The 22,518-nt window shown below is 39.2% G+C and overlaps 1 protein-coding gene across 1 annotated transcript in view; it reads right to left on the minus strand.

The window, feature by feature from the left end:
- The window catches only part of LOC139721054 (sorting nexin-27-like), a 119,874-nt gene extending 98,716 nt beyond the window's left edge, over positions 1-21,158 (minus strand). The window contains exon 1 of the mRNA XM_071632384.1: positions 20,766-21,158. Within this exon, the coding sequence (XP_071488485.1) occupies positions 20,766-21,010 (245 nt within the window). The 5' untranslated portion in view covers positions 21,011-21,158. The remainder of the gene's footprint in view (positions 1-20,765) is intronic.
- Between the last annotated feature and the right edge of the window lie 1,360 nt (positions 21,159-22,518).

The following is a 22,518-nucleotide window of genomic DNA, read 5'->3' on the forward strand; positions in this document are numbered from 1 at the left end:
CTCTCATAAAAGCAATGTGAGATTATTATGTAATATTCATCTCCACATGTGCTCATACAAGAATATCAGAACAGGGTATACTGGTACACCTTCATACATGTACAATGTGCTGCGTATGCTGCCAAAGTTTGTTTGATTTTAGTGCAAATTTGTAGTAAGTCAAAGGTTGAGCTACAGTGTATCTCTAAAAAGATGCTTGCATGTTTATATAGTAACTTGGAAGTTCTATTGCATCAAACTGCACAGAAATGTTCCTTTCACAAGTACTTTGTAGACTGTATGCATGTTGTAAATACACGCAGACACACATGCACTTCAAAAGAGAAAAACTGAAAGAACTGTTTGATAAACAAAGAAAGAAGTGAGAAAGGAAACAAGATAAAGGCTGTTCAAAAGACATAGTGTTTTTTCTGTGCATTGTGTGTTGTGTGTGAGTGTGTGTGTGTGAGTGTGTGTGTGTGTGGGTGTGTGTGTGTGTGTGTGTACTAGTGGAGTGCAGCACAATCTGAACATCTTGCATAATTTGTCACAGCCACTGTACACGAATGCCTATCTCTGCAAGTAGAGTGGTGCGTTTTCAATCCAAACCAAAATCAATGGTGCGGTTGTCTGAAAAAAGGAAAAAAAAAAGTGAGACTCCATTCCATGGACAGACGAAAACACTGTGCAGCCGCCGTCCCGCGGAGAGAAATCGAAGGACTTCATTATTCTCAGTTCTCCTCACATCTCATGAAGATTTCATGAGTCCTGCCATTAATTCCACCCATCACACAGACTGGAGGGCTGCGCCAGTTTGCGGGGCAGTCGGATGAAAGTTTGATGGGCGCAGACAATTCATGTCTCGCAGCCAGATACTCATGTCACCCCAGTGAATAACACTTTCACTTCACTCCCACTATTCTGCTTCCTACCCCACCATCCTGCCCCGCTCCCTCTGTCCCCCCCCCCCCCCCTCCACCATCCCATTCCTTCCAACATTTGGCTAGAAGACCCTAGATATCATATAAAGTGGATCTCTGATCTTCTCACAGGCTAGGCTATCATAAAACAGGCCCATGCCAGAGAGGATTGGCTTTTCCATATAATTGTCGTATTTAAACTGTATGCATACAAGTGAAGAGTTTTATTGCAAAATGAGCGAAGCGCCACTTTTAACCCGTTGAGGACAGTTCTATTTTGCTACAATGGGTTTACATTTCAAAGCAAGTCCATCATCAGAAAGAGCAAAATGAAACCTTCCCAGTAATACCTCACTTGTGACACAAGACGGAATATTCTAGAAACTACATGTATGACTAAAATATCTTGCATTTTCTCATCATTTTCTTTGTTTTTTGGCAGCTTTATATCATAAATATCTCAACTCAACAAAAATGGAATTAGCTCGTTTTGCAATAAAACTCTTCAAGTGTGAAGGCATAAAAAGGGAAGTCTCCTTTAAGTCATGGCTGCTGAAGATGGGGCTGGTCATCGGGTTCAACAAGGGCAGCAACATGTACAATATCATACCATAGACATTGTGGTCTGGTCATGGTACACAATGACATTGAAACAAGGATGTGTGATGGCGTCAGAGCTGTTTGCAGCATACAACACTGTAGTTCCTTGTCCTTTCCTACATGAAGAAATGGCATTAGAATAACTTTGCTGTGTGTAGTTCACCTGCATGCTGAGGAACCCTAGTTTGCGGCTTTTCGCTCCCAGCTACCACGTCCGCAATTGGACAGCAGCGTCAGGGGGATATTCAATCAGGTGACCGCGTGCACGACCACCGCTTGCCCAGGCCTTCATTAGCAGCAGCTGCTTTGCACACCTGAGGTGTCTTTTCTGGCACCTATAAATTCCAACAAATTTTGATAGATTCACAACTTTGGCAGAACGTTCTTCAAGCACCAGAATAAAATAGCAAAAGTGGTACAACTCATACACTGATTGTACAACAAGACCGCTTTAAAGATCAATTCCCAATTATTTTTCCCCTCTTCCTTCTTTTTCAGGAGTTAAGCTCAACTTTTGAAAATTGTAATTATAGTATAATAATGATGATTTGTAGTAAACTCTTGTACTTTTGCACAACATTCCAAGAAATGGTGAGCTGATTATTGGACTACACACAAACAGAATGACAAAGAGAAAAGGAAAAAGAAATAAATGCAACTACAATATACTCTCTCTCCTAAAATAAAAACAAAAAGCCCAACTACATCTCAGCACTTTTACAGCATGTGCCACCATTCAAAATATACCTGATAGTGCAAATTACAGCATACACTGTATATTTTCAAGCAAGATGAAGCCACAATGGACCAATTTCAAGGAATCGCAAATGATCGCACGTCTTGACAGAAAGCCGAAGGCTGGTTACCATGTCAGTCATGGCTAGAGGAAAGCGTGACGCTTTGTGCGAGTGTTTGCTGCTAAGTAATTGGACAAAGGATGGGGCTCAAATTTCGGAACAAGTGCAAAATGCGTTCGCACAACTCCAGACTACATATTGTGTACAATGTGCAAAGAATAGGACAGAGGGTGTCATGACCTTTTCAGAATTCAAAGCTCTTGTCCTTTCATGTCCAGTGAATCTTCTATGATACTTACAGAGCTGTAACTTGCAACAATGTGGCACACACAACAATTGCAAACTTGTATGAAATGATCTCTAGAGTGGTGTGGTTTTGTGTTCGCCCTACAGAGCAAAAATCATCCAATTGTTAGGAACACCAGAGGCACTACAGTTTGGCTACAGCTTTTCATCACAAAATGATTGCAGGTTTTTTTTTTAATGAATTCAAGTTTGTTGCGGTTTGGTTTAGCTTTAATCAAAACTGCAAAATATACTTGCAAGTTTTTAAAATGAAATCTTGCTAAGATATAGCTTTCTTTGGAATGCATGTGCGGGGCTACATATGTAGGGCTATACTTCTACTTTTGGATAATTAAGTTATGATACCTTTCCACATCTAGGCCTACAATATGATTTACAGTGAAAAGAGCATTCTACATAGTGTATATTCATATTGATAGGAAATATGCAAAAATTACAAACATATTGTGTACATTTTCTTTTCTTAGCTTTTACTCTGACTCTTTTAGCATAATTCAAAAACATCTTGTATTCCAGCAAAAGAACAAAACTTCAATAATAATACAAGAAAAGAAAGTTACAATGAATGGCAGGTGTGTCACACGATGTACACTCATTCATGTAATCAAAGCAAAATTTGAAGGGGCAAAAACATATTAATATGATTGGGGGAAAAAGTAATGATGTAATCATGTATGAACCTGTAAAAGATTGTGAATTCAGTGTTTAATGACACACCTCAAACTATGATAATGTAAATTGAATGTTTTTTTAAACAGTTTTTGTAATCACACCCCATTGATGTGAATCTCTACTTGTTAGGGATTAAATTTTCAAAACACTCTCACATACAATCTACCAGTAGCACACCAAAGAGGTGCAAACAAACTGTGCGGCAGTTCATCTCGGAGGCTGAGTTGGTGCGCAATAAATTGCAGTGTGTGGACAAGGCTTTAATAGTGTGACCTTCCTCGCCCTTGTCACATACCATGAAACATTCCCCAGTACTCATGCAATCTCACATTCGCAAGTCACACAGTGGTATAAAAGATTCTGAATTCTTGGTGAACATAATGGGCTACATCTCCAGGGCCTGTTGAGATTACATGCTGCGTGTACTCCTCTTTCTTCCGCAGCGTTATCTGGGTCAGGATTTACTGTGTAGGAGGCCACATGAATTGAATAACCAACAAAAACTGTGCTACACTGAAGGCTAGATCACTTTTCAGAAGACCTCATAAACACACCTCTTAAAATGTGTTTCTAAATGTGTGTAGACGATACCAAGTGCTCACAAGCAGAAATGAATCTTCGTGCTGCCACTATAAACAGCAAACAACATGCCACACAATATATTAGCTGCATCACAAAAACCACAGCGTGATAGTCAAAACAGGTACTCCTTTGTGCACTTGCGCATAAGAATGTATCACATGTAAACTATATATAAATAAAGCATGCCCTACGGTGGAAGAGAACACAAGGTCAACCCTAAGCTCCACCCCCTCGATCATGCTCTGGAGGTACGATGTACAACTGTTTACATTACAAATGCGTACCCAGAATCAAGCAAAACACAACTGGAAAACATCTCCACAACGTGATCGCGCAAACGTGATTTGAGACGCGTGGTTTGAGAAATATGATTAAAGTTCGCAGTCAGTCAGACGTCTGAAACCAAAATTATTCCATGGGCATGAAGGATAGTTGGAAGCTCTTTTCTTAATGAGATCTTTGTAAGTGTGAGAGCGAGGAGTTAAATTATTTCCTGCGGATGCATTCTCATTAACTTCACTTTATTAATCTCTCATGAGCGCAGCTGCCTCACATATAGCATTCTATCACACACTAACATTTTGACAGAAATTACACTCTTTTTTAATCATTGGCTACTATCAAAAATGTTAAAATGTTTGGTCATTAAGGTTTCATTCTGCCCTGTTTATTATTTGGTAATTATTATTTGGTTGTTTGTCTCTTGTCTACACAACAGCAAATTCCATAGAAATCAGACTTGCTTCTAAATTGTTTGCCTATTAGAGTATTTTCCTTTAAACAATATCTCCTTTATCACTGAGTCAACCCCCACCCTCTTTTTTAAAGGACAAGTCCACCTTCATAAACATAAGGATTGAGAGAATGTAGCAATATTAGTAGAACACATCATTGAAAGTTTGAGGGAAATCGGACAATCCGTTCAAAAGTTATGAATTTTTGAAGTTTTTGTGCAGTAACCGCTGGATGAGAAGACTACTGCAGTGTGTGAATAACTTAGAGGTCACATGCGTACCACAATATAAGGAAAATATAAAGAGAATTTCACAAAATTTCATTTTTTGAAAAAAAGAATGCATTCCCCCGACTCGTTACCGACAAAATGTTATGGGTAATATTATTCCCCTTGCCTTTAGAAAGAGGCAAGTCAAGTGCTCTTTTATTATGCGAAAAAAGTGAAAATATGTTGAATTTTCTTTACATTTTCTTTATACTGTTGTACGCATATGACTCACAAGCTGTAGTAGTCTCCTCATCCAGCGGTTCCAACACAAAAATTTTAACAATTCATAACTTTTGCATCGATTGTCCAATTTTCCTCAAACTTTCACTGATGTGTTCTACTAATATTGTTGCATTCTCTCAATCCTTATGTTTATGAAGGTGAACTTGTCCTTTAAGGGGGGGATCTGAATTTTTCAACACTATGCAATTTATAATTATTTTGCTCATCTATCGTAAGTCAAGCACATCAGTATGAGACTGATAGTATACAAATGATGCACAGGATAGAGTGCGTTAGTGGAGATGTAGCGCACTCGAGGGTATTTACAATTGTGAAACATACACGAGGCGAAGCCGAGTGCATGTTGCACTACATTGTAAATACCCGAGAGTGAGCTGCATCTCCACTAACGCCACGAAATAATCCTGTGCATCATTTGTTCTATAAAATGGGTCGAAAACTAACAGCATTTTTCACGTACCTTTGTGGGTCAATACCAGTCAGCTACATGTAGCACTCGCTCAAGAATCGATGTCCGAAGATGGTCGTCCCAAACATTTATGCACGTCGCACTCGGAACACACATATAAGTACTGTATGTATAAGAGTATACGTACGTCAAAAATGTTATGCACACAAGAAAGGCCGGCCGGCAGCCCGAACTAGAAGTTGTTTACAGGATTGACAGCGCGTATAGTAGCGCGCGACGCACTTGATCGCAACTGATCTAGTGCGCACTGCTAGTGTAAACATTGTGACGTCAGGCCGTGCATGTTAGTGAGAAATTAAGGCACGTACACGTGACTCATTTCAGCGCTTCCAATTGGCTACATTCTTGAACCCATTTTATAATGACATTCAATAGAAGTCACCTTGAGTGCGTTTGAATTCCACAACTGGAATAACACTGTATTAGATTTAGTATGAGATTTTTTTGGGGTTTTTTTTTTTGCACTGGGCCAATACCAATGAACTTTCATTATTCATGAGTTCGCAGACAGGAGTATGTTTTTAACCCATTAGCAACTGAAACGCACAAACCCGCCTGTCTTATTACTCCCTAAAATGCCCTAAACCACCTGTTTCTTTTTTTTTTTTTTTTTTAGTTTTTTGCTTTACCTTTACTCGCGTTCAGCATTATTAAAACTTGAAAGAGGTCAAAGGTCAACAAAAGTATGTCAGAATTATTTCTATGACACACCATTCTATTTTAGTCTTAATAGGCTTTTTAATTAAACAAGTACATTGTAACTTATAATAGACAAAATTAAACATGCAGTGGGCTATTTTACATCGTTTAGAAAGTTGTCAAAATGAGAGTAATATTGCTATACCTTCTAGGGAACCTTAGGCCATTATATACAAAATCTTCAGTTGCTGAAGGGTTAATGCCTTCAGAACTACACTGTAGATGAAATATATTCATGTTATATATTGTCATGCTATAGTTCAAAAGAGCACAAAATTTGCAAAAATTTCCACTCTGGGACATGAAACTGTAAGACATCACAGAAGCACTCGGGCTGCAGTTTTTCTAGAAGGCACTGAGAAAGATATTTTGCTTTTGCGTACATCTCAATATCACACTGGTGAATGTGCAGCTTGTTCAGAAATTCAATATCCAAAGTGAAACATGCAAAAGTTAAGTTGTAAATATCTTTTATGGCTTTGTATTGTTCCGATATTCTGAATATGACATTCCTTAAGTGGCCCTTCTTTGTTTTATTGCCTGTAATAAAAGCTTCATAGGATTGTGCCCTTCTCCTCCACCCCCCCCCCCCCATACACAAACCAACAATCCAAGAAAACATCATGGATATCTCACTAGGCTATGTAGATATAAAGGGTGATTTATTGGGAATTGTTACCGAACATTGTAAATGGATACATCATGTCACATGCTCAATTCTTTCCAACTCACCAGTGGTGTTTATCACCTTTTAGTGAGAATAACAACCTTCTAGGTCGCTGGGTTATGATTTTGAAAAAGATGTTGAGATCTTCCGAATAGATTGTCATCTATTATTTAAATCGTGTGGCACATGGTACATATTGTACGATATTTTATATCGCCTGCTGACAACCAGAGGGTTGTTAACACTGTCAAAAGTAATATTCAAGTCAATTTTATTCTATTTCAAATTCGTAAAAAGTATGGTCAAGTTGCTAAAAAACAACAGCACTGTGCAGAGAGTTAAAAAAAAATGCAAAGTGAGACTACTGTAAAACGAGGAATGTTTGCGTGCATTTTAATTTCGCAAGAGCCAAGATTCGCGAAATTAAAATGCACCTGAAAGCTCTTGTCTACACTAAATGCAATGAATGCTAGCGGCAATTCGCGAAAATCTCATGCTGCAAAAAAAGGCCGTCGGCTCTAATTCACGAAAATTTCATGCAGCGAAAATTTCATGCCGCAAATATATCATACAATTTAAAATAGCCACAGGAAAAAGGACATACATGTACATGTACACTGTAGGAATGAGAATGCCCAAGCTCATTCAGTAGAGGACACGGACCTTTCCGTGGCTAAACCGGGAATTAAACTGTTTAAGGAAGTGCGAGCGAGGAAATCACGTTGAGAACGAACAAGAATAATCAGATACAAATCTAAATTGCATCCAGTCTTTCATTAGGAATATTTGGCACTTCCCTATATAACATAGGAGAAGGCAAAGGTTGAATACTGTAGGCTGAAATCTGTTAGGTGTGAAATTCTACAATTGAACATAATAGGAATACTCAAGAGACTTACATATGTATATTGTGAACTGCCATTTTGCAGAAAGAGGTAAAATGCAAGTTATTTGACCATTTAATGATATCATAGGAGTAGACTTCTCCTGTAGATTTTAACACGCCATCAAATGTAGAGATTTATTACGGTATGAAGTCCTGACTTGATGCAATCAAGAAGCATTTTGTAATGTAGTTTTACTTTGGTCCCCAGTCATACGAGTGTATGCGTACATGTACATGATACCAGCCGTTGTATACAAATCTGGTATACTGTAAAACATGATATATTCGCGGCACGAAATTTTTGCGAATTGGAGCCGACGGCCTTTTTCGCGGCAAGAAATTTTCGCGAATTGCCTCTTCGTTCAATGCATATACACTGTAGTGTAGATAAGAAATTTCCCGTGCATTTTAATTTCGCGAATCTTGGCGCTCGCGAAATTCGCGAAATTAAAATGCATGCGAACATTTCTCGTTTTACAGTACTGTCCATGCCTACATGTATGATGCTGACATTTGATAGAATCTACAAACCATTCACAGCTCATTTAGATGATTTCACCTGACAATCTACTCTTGAATTACATTTTTTTTTTTTTTTTTTTGGGGGGGGGGGTTGTGTTTGTGGGTTTTTTTTTTCCGTTTTTTTTTTACCTTGGCCACAACTGCCAGTTTCAGGCCAATAAACGTCACCTTCTATGGGCAATTTTGTTACTCCTGATTCAGTTATTGGACAGATGGAGCAGTCTTCCCCCATTGGCAACTGTGTGTAGCAAGCCTGAACTCAATCACCAACCTAGCCTTCTTATTTCCAGTAAAAAACCTAAGTTTTGTTTCACTATCACAACACTTACAATATAATCATTTATTACGCCATGTGTGTAGCTGGCACTACTCTGATTGATTAAAACATTACACTGTGCAAATTTTTCATCACAAGCAATAATCATGTTCATTTTTTTTTAAATCAACACTTTCTAATATCAAAACATCAATTCCAAATCATACATTTGTACACTTGCATACCCCCTTTATAATAATGAGGATAAGAAGAGCCAGTTATAAAACCATTTCTGGTTGGATATCACTTATGCACAAATATGTGATAGATACATCACCCTGCCTGCTGTTCAAAAAGAGGGAAGAGGGCCCAAATGTATCAGTGCGATGAATAACTGCACACGTCCGAAGGAGCTGTTGTGTAACCATCCCACTGACCTTAGCTTGGAACTTCTACTCACAGTTTGCAAGGCAAGCCTGCAAAGAGCTTGTGGCAAGGTAATATAGCTTGGGGTAGGTTTCCATTCATCACTACTCCTGTTATTACGTACAGGTCATTGTGTAAAGAGGCAATCACACCGTATTAAAGTGGTCACCTTGTATAGCAACAATTGGTCAAAAAGCCATCTGAAGCGCATATAAATTCAACAGGAAAAGCACCGATTGCCAAAATGCAATACTGCAACAGCTTGTGTCAGTATAACATTCACACAAAACGGGCAAAATATTGGAAAAATTCAATTTGATAATCAAACGATGATATATAATTACAGATGCGATTTGATGGGCACCAATACCAAGTCATTTTGGTTATAGGATGTTTGATAGCTTACTTGCATGATATTCTCCATAATCCCTATTTTCTGATACAGGAATAATTTCTTTGTGACTCTGCCCAAGATTCATGCATCACAGAGGATACAAATCAAAGCATTGTATGTACATACATGTATGCACATCTATGATGACAGGATATTAAAACTTGGACAAAATACTGCTTGCCTTGCCACTGGGAAAAAAATATATCACAGGAAGGTAAAACAAAATTTTTGGCAACTATAAACAAACAGAGAAATATATCATTTCCAATTTCCAATATTTAAATGTTTTTAAAGTGTATGGGCATGTCTCACTTGTAATTAAATATCACACAACAAAACTGATATTTTAGCTTTACTATTTGTGGTACATGTACATTAAATAGCAAAATGTGTTTTGTTGCAACCTTCCTGGATTTGTTAAACCCTCCCAGTTTCAAACAAATCTGATCAATACATAGCTAGCTGTATCATGATCAGAGCAGATCAAATTATCATGAAACTAACTCCTTTTCCTGAAACTACCTACTTCTACGCTTGGGATAGCTTTCCCAACCTGCACTCATACAGTACGGAGTTTATTCAATACAAGTGTTGAAATTTGCTTTCACCATCTGAAATAAACACTTCACCCTAGAGCCTTCTTCAAAACTTTTTGGCAAAAGAGATAAAAGGAAGAAGAAGAAGAAGAAGAAGAAGAAGAAGAAGAAGAAGAAGAAGAAGAAGAAGAAGAAGAAGAAGAAGAAGAAGAAGAAGGAGGAGGAGGAGGAGGAAGAAGATGAAAAAGTAAAAAAAAGAGGGTGATATCAAAATGTGGTGAGACAGTTGGGGTGGTGTATGTATCATGGATTGTGTTTTAGCATCAGGGTCCTCTTCCCCCAACACAACCTCCCCCCCCCCCCCCCCCCCGCCCAACACACACACTTTTGATTGCCTACTATGAAAATGTAAATTGACGCAGATCGTCAAGTGGGGTGTAATTACAATGCCGACATGCCCAGTTAGGACGGTATGATGTAAGCAGACATCTTTGGCACGGACAGCGGATCGAACGCTTCTCATGCGAGTAATGATTGCCTGATGTAGCAGATGACACAAGTAGTTTGACAGGTGTAAGGTTACCGTACATCACATGCTGACAAGGAAGGCAGAGACACTAGTGCTCAATGATGCGCTCGTAATTCTCGAAAAGTCCTTGCGGCCGTCAGAGTACAGAGCCCTATACACGGGAGGAAATCGTGGCTCTCGGATGTGTACATTATAAAATTCCCTTGCATATCCTCTACCCCTCCCTTAACCTACACAGAATTTGAAAGCAAAATGTTGTAGGCCCTACTCTTTCAGTTTATCTTTACCATTTGAAGAAAGAAAATCAAATATTATCATTTGAAGAAAGAAAATTAAGTATTTACCAAATTTATGCCTTGACTAGTGGCTAAAAGCAGACTAAGTATAATTTTCTTCTTCTTACTAGTCTAGAAACAGAGATCAGACCCTAGTCGAGCCAAATGACTGCACTATGCTGAGTGCAGTAATCAAGGAATATTTTGTAACGCTTGAACCATGACATCAGTTCCAAACGGGGATAGAGAAGGGGGGGGAGGCTGAAAGCATGTGCTTCTTGCTTCTCAACTTGATAGAAATGCACCTCTCTGCAACTTGTGAATGTCATCAGATAAAATACACCACACGGAAAAAAAAGTTGTGTACAGTGAATCGGCCTCTTGAGAGCACTTATCAGAAATCTCAGTTTGTCACTCAAATTGCACAAATAATTGAAATCACTTCACTATCTTAATATCACTATCACCACTTCCTAATATGCTTTGTGGGGAAACCCTTGAAGACAGCTGTCTTGGACATGACTGACAGCAACTGGATTCTTCTGATCACAATTCTCAATACCTTCTTTATAGAAAATACAGATTTCCCTTTCTGTAATAGCGTGAATTACAATGTAGTTTCAGGCTCTTGGAAAAGAAACCAAGGAATCAGCAAACCAAGTCCAGAGCAAAACTATCGTACGAATTCCATGAAATCTTGAGGCTAACATCTTTAGAGTCTAATAATCCCCTGCTCTCACCGTATTCATGCATTGGTATTCCTTGCATTGCACACAGGTCAAACCTGGTCATATGTGTTGCTTTGTCTTCACTATCACAATTAAAAGAAAGTGCTCATCAACTTTGGGCACAGAAGATGAGCTGTTTGTAAATTGAAACCAGGATAAAGATCTCTCTCTCCCCCCTCTCTCTCTCTCTCTCAGTAATCTCTCCTCTCTTTCACTTTCTAACTAGATGTTTACATCCCCTCTCTCTCCAATAGGCCTTGCAGGTGTATTTAAGATTTCAATTAAACTTGGCAATCTTGGTCAACACCAAGCAGCCAGCGGGCTTGAAATATTGCGTCGTTGCGAGGCGGAAATGGCAATATGCCAGGTTGGGACAGGATGAGATGGAGCGGATGGCTGCCTGAGCGCTGCGCTGCAATGACTCTCAAATTGTGTCAAAATCGATTTGCTGCTGCGAATTGAAACCAATCCCAGGCCGCATTTCAGACAATAATGCACGATCACCTGCAGCCGACAATGCACACACATTACATGAATCTTTTCTCTTCCAACACATGAAAAAAAGAGAAAAAAAAAGGACTCGGTTGATTATCCTCGTAGACATTCTGTTGGGCCTATTATGGGCTAATATTAACATCCCCCACACATCAACTGCACATGATGAGATTTTCACCCTGTCTGAACACTTCCCCATACATTTGTGTTATTCACAATTTCAAGTGCCACAATGCCAGAAGAAAACACTCTGAACAGTAACGAACAGACAGTACATTACACACTGACAGCAAATTTGCCCATGATTGTAGTGCCCCAATTCCCTGCCACTGGACTGTTGTATCACATGTAGGCAGCATGTAGGGATTGCATTTGGCAAGGGTTGAATCTAACCTTTTTTCTTGTCTTTTTTCCGGGGCGGGGGGGGGGGGGGGGGGGGGGGGTGGGGGTGGGGTGGGGGGCCACCAAAATCATCAAACTTATCATTTATTCTTTTTTTTTGTGGCAAAAAAGGAGAGGAAAAACGCAGAATATGCATGTCATGTGGATATATAGTAAACTGATATTTCTTGTGTTAAGCTGTGCTGTTGTTTTTTTCTAATCGCAACTGACTGACAAATTGCCCTTAATTGATGTATAAAAATCATCACAGATTTCATTTCATTTCATTTCTTTATTTGTCCAAATAAAGTTCAGTATTCGGTATTTTAGCAGTAGCCATGTTAAACATCATGGGCACACAATCAGATTGGACTTGAACCAATGACCTCCTGATTGCCAGACAGGCATCATATCCACTGGACTACCAAATATAAAATCACTGGATATCAAAATAATATAATAAATCATGAGAATTACGTGAAATTGATTTGCAGGTACATTGCATAATAAAATACCTCAAATGCCACATACAGACTGTACACTGCACTGTGATTATCAAAGGAGTAAGAATGAAAAACATACTCAGGAGAAAGAAAGGAAAACATGAACAAATGAAATAATCTAAAAAGACAATTAAACCATGATGATTGTGTGAAATTTGGCAAGTATGATAATGGGCTTTATACTGTGACTGAAAGTCTAACACATTCAATATTGAATAAAAGCATAAACATGATTTTCCATGATACCATACATTTGTATAGATCTATGAAATGATTAAAACATCTAACATAGGCATAATATTTCATTTCTTCTATTGGATAGGTAAGACAGAATGGAAAATATTTCTATATAAAATATAATAAACTGTAAACTGCACATATGACTAACTGAAAAAAAAAAGGCTGCCACTCCTGACTGTAGAACTTTGAGTATCTGCTGAGTATATATAGTACACATTGCACACTTGTATCTCACACAAGGTTTACCTCAATACCACAGGGTGACACGGCCACTACATGTTAGCCAAACACACACACACATCCACACCTGTTTGCATAAAATATTACCATGCGAGGGAAAATATGTATGGCTATCACAAAGTGAGTGCATTTGACTGAGGGTGTCTTGAGAATCGATGAAGAATACCCTGTCTCACAGAGTAAGTTGATAAGAAAGAAACCCGAGAAATGAAACAAAGATAGAATATTTACAACCATTCACAACATTGTCAGAAAGTCTTCAATTGCAAAAAAAAAAAAAAAAAAAAATAGACGCGCTGAATTTTGATATGCCGTATGCAGTACTGCAACGCTGATTATAATAATAATAATAATAGTAGACATTTATAGAGCCCCTTTTCCACTGGATGCAAAGCGCTATCACAGAAATTCTGATAGATTTAAATATAGCATAGTTAAAAGCATCAAGGGGTTTGGTCATGCTTATGCCAGGATGAGTAGAGTGGGTGACAGAAAAAAAAAAAAAACACATGTTAAAATATAGTACCCTATAGCCATTAGACACATACTGGATATAGCTACAGGACATGAAAGCAGGATTTCCTTAGAAAACTAAACAAAACAAAAGTATGTCCATGGCCAAGATCAACAAACTATGGTATTGCACATTGATACAGTGCTCATTATATTATGGTATTATGATGGCTACTAAAAATAATCTTTGTTAAGTTTAATTTAGATCTGCTTGAAATAGCACTTTAAATAGCCTGTATAATGCCATACCATGCAAAACTAAAATTGTGAATTTCATCTACAAGTATTATCATTATCATATTATTATTATCATCACTACCTTTCTTATTATATTAAGTTAGTATTAGAATCATTATCACAAATGGTTTAATGAGGTCATTATCATTCTTACAGGTAGTGAGAAAATTTAAATTTAGTCATTTTGTCACCTTCTGGTCTTCCCTCTCATATGGAATGACAAAACAATTTTAAGAAGGTGATGAAATAATGCCGCATCAGTATATATTCAAAACCCTTTGCCTCTGAAAGTCAGAATCTCAATTTCAGACTGCACACAGGACCACTATACCAGGTTCTTGTCTGTTGAAAATGGGTTACTGTACCATTACAAGGCTCATCTTTGATTTATGTATAAAAGGAGGCACTTCAGGAATTTTGTTCAAATGTCCTGTAGGTTTAGTGGTAGGATCTTTAATTCAGCAAATGCCAGTGAGGCTGTTAACATTTTGTGCCGGTTGCTCTTCCAACTGTCTGTCGTCAAGCGTCTGGGCAAAAAGGGGCCTGGTGAAAACAGTGGGCACAGAATGACATGCAGCTCAATTCACTTATATCACTTACGGTGGCTGTCCTCCATGCTAAAAAGGTGAGGGATTCCTTTTGGAATTTTGGAATTTATGACGGACTTGTCGAAGCTTGCAGCAGGCTCACGATACCATCATAAGAAATGTTGGGGGGGGGGGGGATACAACGGCTCACACTCTCATGAAATGCAAAAAACAAACAAACAAATCAAACAAGCAATAACATGACTCTGACCTTGGGCCAATTTTCTACTGACCATTTCCTTTTCTGTGAGAGGGGGAATCAATGTCACTTCTGTCCAATTACGAAGCATTTTTTACACTTACATTATTGCACATTGAAATGTCTTTAAATCAAGGCATAAATTCAGAAAAAAAAAACCAACCTGCACAATATAAGGGCCCACATCTTGCACTTGCACAGTGACTACAAAAGTTACAACAACTCTACGTTTGATACTAAAAACTTTCATCTGCTGGGGATGATGAATAATTAAATGACTGAGCTTCAACCAACCTTGAATTGTAGAGGGCAAGCATAAGGCTTGAGAAAGTCCTCAGGAGAGGACGAAAGCTTGCCCTCTACAATTCAAGGTTGGTTGAAGCTCAGTCATTTAATTATAAACTCTACGTTTGACCACTTTCTCTTTGTTTTCATCCATGTGTGGGTATACAGCACTGGCATAACCAGTTTGAAATTTATTTTTGATTCTTGTCTGTATAATCATTACCTACAAGTTATTGAAGGTCAATACAGTATTGCATGTACAGTGCATGTATCACATTCTTGAGACTTGTAGGTCTTTATACAAAGTACTAAAGATTTCAGAACAATAACCGAAATATTTGTTGTATTGTAGTAAAATCCAAACAACCCAACTACGGACTGGAACATAAATTTTTGTATTATTCTGAAACACCAGCAACTCTTCCCCTCCCCAAAACAACAAAAACAAAATCAAAACAAAAACAAGACAAAGAAAAGCTACTGGCAGATTCCCTCCAACTCTCATGTACAGTAACTTGAGTTTCCTCTTCCATCAGATTGGTACAGCTGTGTGCTTATCATGACATGCATATACCTTTTACTATGCAATGTATACATTGTATCAGTAAATGAGTGTTATGCATTACACATTTTACACAGACTAGCATTCATTAACTCGACTTGCCTGAGACTGAGCTTTTTTGTAGTTAGCCTCAGAGAAGCTTGCGAGTTGGTTTCTAAACGTAGGACCCTGCCATCGAAAACAATTTTTCAGCCAAAACCAGTCTTATCACAGGATCTCGACATGAAAGGTCAATGCCCTTGAACTGACACAGAAATCTGGTGAGAGTTCATCAGGGGGGCGTTTCATCAATTTAGTCAGCGCTGACAATTTCAGCAAAATCCTTGGTTTTGATTGGCTGGAATGCTCTGGTCACTGACTGTTACTATGGTGATTGTCAGAGACTGACAACTCATCAGCACTGACAACTTTCATGAAATGGTACCCAGATGTGCTGCAGTAGGACAGAAACAAGACAAGGCACAGCAGACAGAGCAGTCTGGTAGGCCATACAGAAAGCGCTGAAATAAGAGTCTCAGTTCCGAGCAGAATAGAGAAAGGAGAGCCATACCAGAGATACAGGGGTAGCACAATCACTTGAAGTGCTATCAAAATTTATAAGAAAAAAAAAAGATGAAAACTGACAACAAGATGGTCCAATGCTACAGAAAGCAGATAAAGACAACTTACTCACTGTACATTGTAGACACCCCCCCCCCAAAAAAAAAAAAAAAAAAAAAATCACTCACCATACAGTCACCTGTTATTGCCTATTCATATGTAGGATACATTTAAGTTACACATAGTCTGCATGTCCTCAGTGATAATATAGACAGCCTGATACTGGTTCTTTGATAGTTCTGCCAAACAGCACTCTCAGTACATAGGCCTACAATTTTTTAGCTTTCAATACTGTAAAAGTGGAAAGGTTAGCATGCCTGTGCAGTGTCGGGGCGATTGTTAATGGGCCATTAACGGTTGCCCCGACAATGTACAGGCATGCTAACCTGGAAACATTGAACTGCACATTACTTGAATACGAGACTATTCTGAAGCAAATAATTTTCACACAACAATAGACATATAATGTACTCTTAAATGAATCCCAAAAGGATTGGAACAATCATCCCCCAGCACTCCCACTGATTCCAACTGATCAGTTACTAGCCATCCCCTTTAACAATAAATTAGCAGACTCTACCGGAATACAACCTAACTTCAGACTATCTATAACCAGAATGAGAGTCTCATTTCAGATACTTATCCGATTGGAGGAAAGTGATTTGTTGATTTGTGCCGAGAAAGCTGAAGACAAGTGAGTGTGTTTAGGTATTCACTGTGAAGTTGTACACTAACCAATGACTGATGAGCTGTGCACTCAACTACCAATCTTCCCCTACTTCTTCTGGGTACAAATCTGTCACCTCAAATTCTTAAGATTCCTCTAGATATCATTCAGTTTTTTGTTTCCCAGTGTGTTTTTGCACTGGGGGATGAACCACTTCTTCACCAGGTTTTGCACCCTGCTCTTTGCTATGAATGAATGAAGCGGGATCTTTTACGAGTGCGGGGCTTGTGACTCTTACACTCACACAGGACTTACATTTTATGTCCTATCTGAGGATCAGAGCGTTTTGCCTCTTGCTAGAGGGGACGCATGATAACAAGTTAAACATCGCTCATACTCAGCAAGGTCCACTGAGATGATCTGTGGTGGTCAGCCTCGAAATCGAGCCATTTTTTTTTATCACAAGCGCCAGGCAGAAAGCTACTAACTGTGCCACCTTGTAGCCTTTCAATACAATGGCTTTAAGTTTTAATTACTGAGGTCTAGACCATATAGTTAGATACCGTAACTAGTTTTACAATTGGTATACTTATTAAAAGCACATGCCAATCAAATAAATAGCAGTATACAACCACTCGCATACATGTGTCTTTACCATCTAGCCACACTTGTGTGGTTGTATCCATAGTCCAAGTGGTCAGATACAGCCACACGTGTGTGACGAGACTGTATTATATCCACATGTTTACATCGAGGAAAAAAGGAAAATAGATACTGTATGTAGACACCTCAACATTCAACGTGCATCACGCACAACCTCGTGAAGCAATAAAAATAACCTCATTTAACCAGCCTTGCATTTATCGTACCTTTGTCATATTTTACTTTATTTTCCTACAGTGTTTTCACTCCAATCTCATCATCTTTGACTTAGGATAGATTTGAAATGAAAAGCTATAGAGTAAAATATCCCGTTTGCGGCAGTTTAAGCATTGTTAAGAGTTTTTCCAACTTGTAAACAAATCAGGCAAATTATTTTCAACCATTTCATATATCATAGACAAGATTATTCATTAACGCAATTGTTTTCATGAAAGAAATTTACCATTGACCAACGCAGTTTTCATGATTTACCAGGGCAAAACCCGACACAATTTTCGCCGATAAGGGCGATATGCGACGTAGTATTTCTGCTTGCGGCACGATGTACAATCCCTATGCAATACGCGCGTGCTCCGCGATCTTTAGCTGAACGCCTTCACATGTCTCGCGAACATTGCGTAAGCGCCAATTCCCATTGCGAAAGCACGTGAAAATAGCGTGCGCACATGCATTGGCCGCAAACAAGATCGCAATTCTGGCGGTGTTGTTGATGTCTTTCTCGTGTTTTTCTCATTTTTTTTCGATGGTAACATCCACTTTCCGAAAAAAATGGCGGCCCACATCGGCTCGCGAAAATTCTATTTTACGTGAGGATATGTTTTCAAAATCCATGAACATCGAGAAAACGACAAAAAGTCCAGTTTCTTGGACCATTGTTTCTTAACTGTTATGTTAAGAAGTACCGAAAATTTCATTTTGGATGCCATATGTTGTCATTTAGGTGAGAAAATTTCACTTTCGTCAGAGATCGTGCCCATTTTATCGGTTGGTCTTTGTTGATTGCTAGTGTGTTAGTATATGTGTAGTGTGCATGTAACAGTGCAATGCTGTGTTTAGCTGTATATTACAGTGTATGTTGTACCTGCCGCGAACGGCTGCACGGCCGCTTACTGACGCAGTTACTCTATTATTTGGAGGACTTGCAATTGATACATATTGGGACTTTGGCCGTACACAACATGTAACCATTAGAAGAACATGTGCATATTGAAGTGCATGCATAACCTAGCCACATATTTTAAATCATAGTGCTTGCTTGTACGACTCTCCATGTACACGTACAGCAGCATGCACAAAACACATGGTAGCACTACATTAGCTGGTCGCCGCCGCCGGCGACTGTGAAATCAGAATGGAGCAAACCAGGGGCCCTAGAGTAGGAAGTACATGTAAGAGCTTCGAGAATCTTGCAGTTAAAAAGATGAAGGTTTGTGACAAGACCAAAAAAAAAAAGAGAAAAGAGCGAGAAAGGACAATGTTTAATACTGTGGATGACGTATAAACCAAAGTTATCTACTAAATAAGAAAAATTAACCTTTTTTTATTGTAGAGTACTAAACTAGACTAGAAGTATAAAACCAAATAATTTAGATTCTGTAGACTAGATTTTACTAGACTTTAATGTAAACATCAATATTTTCGCAAGATTAATTTTTCGCATTGAGCGGCTCCCCAGAAGTCGACTCAAGTGCAAAAAACACAAATTCCAAATAATGTAGAACCTGACAACGGGCCTAGGCCTACCCTGTCTCACGATCTCACGCATGGCGCCCATTATTCTCACGCATCGGGCGATGTCTGCAACTTGGGCCTATATCAGTTCGGGAAACCCACTCACAAGGGGGGCCCCTCCTTATAAGTAACCCGTCCCCCTTATAAGTAACCCCGTCCCCCTTATAAGTAACCCCCGGGGCACCCCTTATAAGGAGTCTCCACGCTTTTTTGCAATGCAGCGCGAAAATGAAAGGACTGCGGCAATTCGCTTGATTATGTCCATAAAGCTTCACAAGTTTCCTAGTTACTCACGAAATTTGAGCAAAATCGGTTTGAGGCATCATATCTAAAATCATGGATTTAAATGCGATGTCAAACGACCCATGCGAATGCTGAAATGCGAGCGATTACTGGCGTGAGTGTCGCCAGGCGCGGCGGCGCGGCAATGCTTGAGTGCAGACGTGGCGACAGCCCAGTCGCCACGTCTGCACTCAAGCATTGCCGCGCCGCCGCGCCTGGCGACACTCACGCCAGTAATCGCTCGCATTTCAACATTCGCATGGGTCGTTTGACATCGCATTAAATCCATGATTTTAGATATGATGCCTCAAACCGATTTTGCTCAAATTTCGTGAGTAACTAGGAAACTTGTGAAGCTTTATGGACATAATCAAGCGAATTGCCGCAGTCCTTTCATTTTCGCGTTGCATTGCAAAAAAGCGTGGAGACTCCTTCTAAGGGGTGCCCCGGGGGTTACTTATAAGGGGGACGGGGTTACTTATAAGGGGGACGGGTTACTCATAAGGAGGGGCCCCCCTTGTGAGTGGGTTTCCCGAACTGATATGATAATGAGCATAGCTCAAGGGATTAAAGTGATTGTTGCAATTGAAGGTATCCCGTTTGTCTTTCAGAGTAAGTGAAAAATATAGTCACTTAAGTATGCACATGATCGCACCATTAAGAGCTAAAAATTGAAAAAGCTCCCTAACGCCCAACGGGCCGTGGGAGGGGAGAAAACCCTTCCCACACCCTGGCTCGCGTGCACATTCGCGCGCCGAGATGCCGAGTCATGAAAATCTCACTCATAAAAATTTTTTGAAGTTGGCATCCCTGCTGGCTTGTAAAGATTGCAGATTAGTATAGGTTCTAGACTTCTACACGGCCTAAATTAAATAGGTAAAAAGTGCACCGGAAACGGTAGTAGTCCCACACGTATATATACGTGTAGGCTACTGCTGCAGGAAAAATTACACCATTTCTTTAGTTGTTACTAGAATATCCTACATTACTTTCAGTCACCCTGTATTGCTGTAGCTTATCACTACGCTCCTAAACAAGCATACGCATGGAAGACTTTTTTATGTAAAATTTAGAGTGAATATTATACATACACTTCGAGGATCCGATCTCCTTTCATTATCCCAGCTCGCTCCGCTGCCCCTCCTTCCAAGACGGCGCTTACGTGTTGCAGTGGTGCGTAGAGTTCGCCATTGATCGACTTCAACTGACCCCCTTCACTCACTTGGCCCCGAACGTTGAATCCGAAGCCTGTCTCGCTCTTACAAATGGTTACAACTCGAGGAGTGTTGTAGATATCCGAAGGACTGCTTTTATCCGTCGGCTCGTCATCCGCCATGGTTGTCCACGTTTGTAAAGAATTTCGTAGTTAATTCATCAGCTTCAAAGGTCTTCTAAAAGTCAGTTTGCACTGATAGTGATAACCTGGAACCACCTCCTCCGTCGAAGTGCGTAGAAGACGTGTATTGGATATAGCGCTACAATGCATTCTACCACGGCCATGCCATTATGCCGTTCGTATTCCCTCTCCGTTTCTCTAGCTCTAGCTCCAACCGGTGCGTAGTAGTGCGTGCAGCGCAGGCTCCGCCGCTTTGCGCGCAGCATATACAGCAGCGAGGATTGCGACGGAGAACCAGCGGTCGATCGAAAGCACTGCATGTGTTTATGTGTGTATTGCATGAGGTAGCTGTGCTCGCGCAGCGCGGGCTCTTTGCGTTGCGCATCAGCATCTGACCCTGAAAGCTGAGATTTAGATACAAGACCTTTTGTACAGTTGTCTTCAAAGTGAATCAGACTTGATATTCAGGAAAATTCAACAATAGAAAACGTTACTTGTCAAGCATTGAGTTTTGAGGAGTAGACTTTGAAGCATACGTGCAGAATATCCGAGGCAAATTCAGAATATGGAAAATTATGCAATGTTAACTACAAATCTTGGGACATTCTTTTCAATAAGCTTTGTGCTCTTCGTATTTGAGAAAAATCAAACTTGTTCTTTCTTATTGGTTTTAATGTATTGGCTTTGTCACGATTACATGTAACAGGTTTCAACACATACATTAGGCCTATATATATATATATATATTTCATGCAATTTGTCTATAGTATTATATGCATGTACTATGATAAGTTAATATATTGGACGGATTAATTGTAAGTGTAGCGGTACTATCAAGCTGCTGGAGACATTTATCATCGGGAGAATGAAAAGAAAGGAGTTTGGGTGAGCAAAGATTTTCAGGGAAGAGATACCGTGGTACTGAATGGAAAAAGAAGTGAAAGGTGGGGATGATCAAAAACAAATGAAAGAAAAAAAAACAAACGAGGATCACGATGGAGAAATTTGATTGTACACATGAGACATATTAAAGGGATAGTACCGGTACAGTATTTGTGGAGATGAGAATTGGGCTTTTAACTTTCTGCGAGATACCAAGAAAACACTTATGAAATAGTACAGATCATACCATTTTAAGAGGAATTCAAAGTTTATTTGATGAAAATTGGGTTTGGAATGACTGAAGCATCCAAAAACAAAGTAAAACAAAGCGATTGTAATAAAAGGTAGGTCCCACACTTTATTAGAATCGCTCTGTTTTTGGATATCTCAGCCATTTCAAAACCAATTTTCATCAAATAAACATTGAATTCCTCATTGGATTACATGCTCTTTCATATTTCATACGAAATTTCTCATTATCTCACCAAAAAATGTTAGAAACCTGAAATTAGGTCTCAACCAAAACTATACGATCCCTTTAATGTCGGAATTCACAATGAGAGGGGTAAAAGATAAAGGTAATAAACAATAAAAATATAGAAGGTAAGGACAAGCGTAATAAGATT

This window comes from Diadema antillarum, unplaced genomic scaffold (genome assembly GCF_040938485.1).
Source record: "Diadema antillarum isolate AM-2024a unplaced genomic scaffold, OU_Dant_1.0 scf00000137, whole genome shotgun sequence".
Classification (NCBI taxonomy): Eukaryota; Metazoa; Echinodermata; class Echinoidea; order Diadematoida; family Diadematidae; genus Diadema; species Diadema antillarum.